This window comes from Neofelis nebulosa, chromosome 9 (assembly GCF_028018385.1).
Source record: "Neofelis nebulosa isolate mNeoNeb1 chromosome 9, mNeoNeb1.pri, whole genome shotgun sequence".
NCBI classification, from domain to species: Eukaryota; Metazoa; Chordata; class Mammalia; order Carnivora; family Felidae; genus Neofelis; species Neofelis nebulosa.
In genome coordinates, this window is record NC_080790.1 from 110,410,462 (window position 1) to 110,416,729 (window position 6,268).

The 6,268-nt window shown below is 46.0% G+C and overlaps 1 protein-coding gene across 10 annotated transcripts in view; it reads left to right on the forward strand.

Moving 5' to 3' along the window:
• The window catches only part of SLC23A2 (solute carrier family 23 member 2), a 134,417-nt gene extending 128,424 nt beyond the window's left edge, over positions 1 to 5,993 (forward strand). For all 10 annotated transcript variants that reach the window (XM_058684966.1, XM_058684967.1, XM_058684964.1 and 7 more), the window contains one exon: positions 1,218 to 5,993. In XM_058684966.1, coding sequence (XP_058540949.1) covers positions 1,218 to 1,450 — 233 coding nt within the window. In that variant the 3' untranslated portion in view covers positions 1,451 to 5,993. The remainder of the gene's footprint in view (positions 1 to 1,217) is intronic.
• Positions 5,994 to 6,268: the final 275 nt, after the last annotated feature.

The window sequence follows — 6,268 nt, forward strand, 5'->3', positions numbered from 1 at the left end:
GCTTCCTCGAGGAGGCTGCTGGTACCATTGGAAAGTGCCACCACGGACACACTGATTGATGTACCTTCCATCAAGGAAGGGTGAGGCGTATTCTTGAACTTGAAGGTTTTGTTGAGATTTCTCCCCTAAAAACAGCACACCTCCAAAAAGCCTCAATCGAGAGGCACATGAGGCAAAAGGAATCACATGCATGAATAGGTGGAAGGTGTTAGATTGATGGGGGTCAGTCACTAACTCTCTCAGAACTAATTGAGCGAGAGGCACAGGAGTCTGACAGGTGGAAATTAAAGTTCACTTTGTTACAGCAACATGGATGGGAGGGCCTTGCTTAGATGTAAGAAAACAACGGTGTTCCTTATCCTGCACCATATACTTAAGCTCCTCATCTGGGTTTGGGCAGAGATAGTACATTGTTAGGTATCCCATGTAGCCAAAGGCAGGTGCCCTTGTGCCTCTCTGCACCAGAAAGATTTACAGAAAAAGTCAAGGGCTCAGGAGCTACTGAGCCCTGTGGGCCCAGATCTTTCTCCCTGACTCATTTGTCAGGCTACAACATGGAAGTTCATCCTCACATGTTCATCCATGACAAGTGGGGAGTACGTGGCAAAAGTGCCTCTCCCTCCCTCCCCCTCCTCCACCCCACACAGATGGAGCAAAGCAGGATAAAGCTTGGCATGTGTGGATGGGGGGTGGTTTGCCCTGACCAGTTTATGAAGACATTATATGTGATATAATAAAGACCGGGTCCTATTCTGCAAGATCATATTTTGCATTTTAGAAGTTCTTGTGTTGGTTTTTGAGAACAGATTTGGGGAAAGAGATGGTGAGTTGGAAGACCAGACAACCAGTTAGGAGATTGTTAAAACGACCCAAGAAAGCAATAACGTGGTGTGGGACTGACCTCAACAATGGGAATCGAGAATATGGGCCACGTGGGAGGGCAATGAGGAGGCAAAGACATCGGGATGTTTGTGGAGCAAAAGGAACAAGGGTGGGCTAGTGGTTCTTAGGTTTCTGGTTTAGGCACCTGGATGGCTGAGTGCCATCAACTGCTCCTCAAGGGATCTTTGCTGTCGTCCTGGCAGGTTCCATGTGCGGGACAGCATGTCGGAGAATCTCAACTCTTTGTGGAACTGTCAAACTAAACATTCCATTGTATTTTGTGTGTGTGTGTGTGTGTGTGTGTGTGTGTGTGTGTGTGTGTGTGTGTTCCACAGGTACTCCGGAAGAAAGAGGAATCCGGAAGTGGAAGAAGGGTGTGGGCAAAGGGAGCAAGTCGCTTGATGGCATGGAATCCTACGATCTGCCGTTCGGCATGAACATTATTAAAAAATACAGATGCTTCGGCTACTTACCCATCAGCCCAACCTTTGCGGGCTACACGTGGAAAGGCCTCAGGAAGAATGCCACCAGCCGGAGTTCAGACGAGGACTCGCAGGCTACGGTATAGCTGTAGCTCACCCTGTGGCCTGGCCGCAGTGAGGCATGAATCTGTAGTTCCTTGCTGAGTAACAAGCAGTAACCTGTATGTTTGTATATCTGCATTTACATTCTGCACCCAGAGCTAAGACGATTACAAATAGCTTTTTTTGTTGTGGGTGGTGATCGTGTCTAATATTGTGTCTCACCTGTCTCCTTATTTAAGCCCTACCCCTTGCCTTTGAGAGCGTCCATTGAACTTGAAGTTCCTGTCCTCCTGTGGGAGTGGGTGTTTAAATCCACAGCGGTTCCTTGGTTTCGGTCTCCTTCCACCCCCCTGGGCTGGCTTTCCTACAAGCTGCCTCTGGGGTGCAGGGGCTTTCTGTTCCAGAAGCACGTGGACCCGCTTCTATTTTATTTGACCTCAGCCTGCACCCGCATAGACCCCCTCTGCTCAAGGGGCACCAGTATCCTCGCACTGTCACATCTGACTGGTCAAATGTGATTCTGTGTCCCCTGATGCTCCTGTAGCAGGAAACTATTGACCTGATTGAAAACAGTCAACATGGTTACCTTATACCCATATCTGTGTGTGGGTAAGGTCTGTACAGGTGTTACTAGAATTGAAATCTGTTTGGGGGATTGGAGGGGAAAGGAAAGGACCTTGAAGTCAATATCTGATTCTCAACTGCTCTTTCTTGGTGCCACCCTGGCCCGGGATGGGCCAGCACATTTCATACTGGCCTCTTTTTCACTATAATTGAGACACTCTATCTGACATATTATCACTCCAGGCTGGTGTGATGGGTATAGAGTGCCACACAGGGGCACTAAGCAGATGTTTATGGGAGTCTTGACTCTGCCGTCATGTGGATGTCAGTTCTTGTTGCGCGTATCTATAAATTACAAGATTTTATTCCTATTTAATGTTATTGACTATAACAGGTTTTTGAAATCAGTGTTTTTCCATGTGACCCTCTTTCCTTGCATCCCTATTACTTGTCCCCCACCCCTCACTTCCCATTAAAAAAAGAACCAGCATTTATAAAGCTGTGGATACCATCAGGGAAGCTTGTCGTCAAGGCTTTTGAAAGCCAGTAACCATTATTGTGGTTGTGTTTTGTATTGCTTGATACCATGAAAGTGTAAATACTGTAATGCCTAATCTATTTATCAAAACTGACTACTGGACCAGAGCCCAGAAACCGTGGGTTGTTACACGTGAATTTGTTTTGTGAAGAAGGGAAGCTGAGGCAGGTAATCAACAGAGCCACCATATTGAATGGTTGGACATCCTGGTAAATTCATCCCTGTAGTTCTGTTGCAACTCATTTCTGGCACTTAAGGCTTAAGGAGACTTTCTGTGAGTTACCATGTGGAATGTCCACTGGATTTTGATTTTGCAGGGGTTGGAATTAGACTGGCTAAATGCTGCCTTTCTTGTTTTAAGTTATTGCAGAAGATGGTAAGAAAAGCAGTAGGCAGGGCCCCTTCTGTTGATTTCTCATTAATAACACTAAATCTTTTCTGGAAAAGTTACTTCTGTGGAATTTGGTTTGAAAATTTTCAGCCAAAGGAAACCCTGAAACACAAGGTAGCAACCTCGCTGCGTGAGGTTGTGCTTCTTAGGTCGTTTGTTAACCTGGTTGAGCCTTAGACAGCCAATGGGTGTTGTTGTCTCTGACAGCAGGGCATGGTTCTCAGCAGCTCTGTGTCCACAGGGCGTGTTTCCTGCCCCCACAGCTGGCTCTCCTCCACCTCGTTCTGATGTCTTGGCAGCATTGTTGTACCACTATAGCCTCCTTGATTCCTGGGAAGTTTGGGGCTTCAAGGCGTATTCTGGCAAGAATAGTTCAGAGCCACTGTACCGTTTTGCCAAGATCTTATTGAAGATTAAGTTAAAAAAAAAAAAATTAGATTCTAAATTGCATTTAATTTTGTATGTTTTTTAAAATTGTATCTGGTGCATAGTTAACTATAGAAGCACACTGGTCAATGGTTTTCATCTCTTTAACTTGGTTAACTAACACTCAGTGCCGACAGCCATCCTGCAAAGTTGCTCTCAGTTTCCTTCTGTTTGTGTTTTTGCTCAGCATCTCTAATTTCTCTGCTCTAAATAGTGGGGAAACTGTTAAACAGGCCAGAGATTTGCAGTATTCTAGTTCTCTAGGTGAGCAGAAGGACCAAATATCAAATAAAAGCATCTGAACCATTGGGTAATTTAACTTTCAGCATAACCTGATGGGGCATCTTCCCTCCTAGTGAGTGACACTCAGGATATGTGCTTCAAACATCCAGAAACCCACTCCCTTCTGAAACCCCTCCTTGGGCCAGGTTTTATTGGGAGTTTCCGAATCTGCTGGTCTGGGGGATGTCTTCTGCAAGCATTTAAATGTGGAGGGAAGCCCTGTATCCACACCAAATGTTAGAGATGACGGATTTTGCTCTTTTTGTTTCGTTGGGGCCAACTTTAGATTCTCTAAGGCAGGGGGAAGGGGACAGGAGGTGGGGAGGAAAGAGGGCAGCCCAACTAAAGGTCCCATTGAGTCTGGTGCTTTCTGCACTCACTTTCACTTGAGTGAGTGGAGTCGCCTGATAATGAACAGATCCTGCATGTGCAGCACACACAACCATGATCGAAAGTGGTCCTCCTGCAGGCAAATACACCACAGAATGAGTCTGTAATTAAAAGAGAAATGTATTCGTCTGCTCCTTAGGTTCAAGCACACACTGAAAGGGAGGTTTTGAGGGACGAAGGGGCCATGTGCATTTACATTATTGGCCTGCATTTCTGGGGCCGCATATCCACCACACTTTGGCCAATAGAACGTTTTTAAATGTTTTGGATGTAAGTGTTCTTGGACAGGGCATTCAGCCTCCAGTTTCCATAGTGACTACACCTACCCACCGTCTTTACATTGACCCTGGCCATCTCAATGTAAGAAGTAGAAAGTATTTATTTAGAAGGACAGTAGGTACTGTCCCATCGAGGTGGGTGGCAAGGGAGAGCCCACCACTGGTTTTAATAAAAACTATCTAACATGGTTCATAGACTAATGGGGAATGGCTCCAGTCTTTGTCTCATTAGGGAATTAAACTTAGATTCTTTCATACAGACTCTTTCTTAAGAGGGTTTCAGATGTCGTAGTTTCTCGTGATTGATGGAGGTAAGAGAAGTGGCTTAACCAGGCCAGTTGGAATGAGGCGTCGTGGGTCCTGGTGGTTTCCCGTTTTCATGGTAACAAATTCACACACCGGATTTGCTTTATACTGTAGAATACTGACTTTCATGATGACGACTTGGTTTATGCATGAATACTGCAGTATTTCCATATAGTAAAGTAACATTTCTACCCAGGATAATAGTCAGTTCTCCAGGGGAGGGAATGATATAATTTTCATGACAATGTCATGTGATAATAGAATTTCTCCATTGATGAATCTCTAGTATGTGTGTATACTTTATTTAACCATGCGTATATTTTATCACCATGAGCTAAAGTAATTCTTTCATTCACGGCCCTGCTGAAGGATTGGTACTGGCAACTTAGACTTACGAGTTGGCAACTATGATCATCCAGCATACTGATGCCACAAGAGTGGCCAGGCCAGGTAGAAGGTGAATAAGGAGCTGTGGCAGAAGCCTCATTCCAGAACCTGCCTGGCAGTGAGCGGCAGCGTTGCGTGGGCGCCGTGCTTGGGACGTGCACACGCAGCCACACCCGCCGGGCACCGTGGCTGTGCACTCACTGCACGCGGGCCTGAGGCTTCTGGGGAGCGCCCCTTCTCAGGGGAGCCCCCCTGGGCCTCAGAGAAGGGCCCCAGGTTTCCACATGCCATACGTGTTGTGCTCTGTCCCCTTATGATCTGGACACAGACAACAGGACGTTTCCCACCCGCCACTTCACCTGCAGTCACCTCCTGAGTAGCTTGAGAAGACCGCCTGTTGTCGCGGACATTCGGCTTCTCCCTGTGGATGCGGAAAGCACGTTAGCGCTGGGCACCCCTTTTCAGCAGCCTCACACACATTCCTGCCCTTCTAGGTTGTTCTTGACTGTGCCTGGTCATCCTCCGCAGAAGGAACACCCGGCGTCCTTAGACTCACTGCGCTCGTTTCCCGGCACTTAGGGCACCCTCACCAGTGTCGCCGTCTCACTGACAGTTCAAGTTAATACCCTTTTTTGTTCGTTGGTAACAACCTCTGTTTGACACATTAATAAATTTCTGACTGTTCTTAAAGCAGTGGGGATGCCTATATTTTCCTTGCGTTTTTGTGACTGACTTTGGCTATATACCTTTCTGGGGTTTTGTTTGTTTTTTATTTTTATTTTGCATACCGAGGGTATCTGGGGGTGGGGTTGTTTTTTGAGATGTGTAATTCTTTTATGGAGTTTTTAAAAAAGAATTTTCATATTGTTTTTCTAACATGGCTTCATTAAACGTTTAAGTATTTTAAAAATATGTAATATTTGGACCAGATGTTGTGAATAATAGTAGAGATAAAGCTATTTTATTCTGTATTTTTAAAACCGTTCCGTACAAATAAAAGCTCTCCTGGACGCAGTTCCTGTTAATGTGCCTCCTCCTTTGGTCTGTAGGAAATTTGTCGTTAATTAAAAGTCATCACCCAGGGGAGGGAAATCGACTCAGTAAACTCGATTCAGCAAGTCTCAGATGTTACCGTTGTCGGGGACCTGGAAGACCACAGGAGGAAAGCAGGAGCCAAAGCATCATCTGTTCCCACGAGCAGAGAACCACAGCGGGCCGCTTGGGGGATGCCTGAGCGAACCTTCATTACAGGATGCACCCTGCTGCGCCGTGGGCAAAATCAGGAACCTCTTGTTAAGTC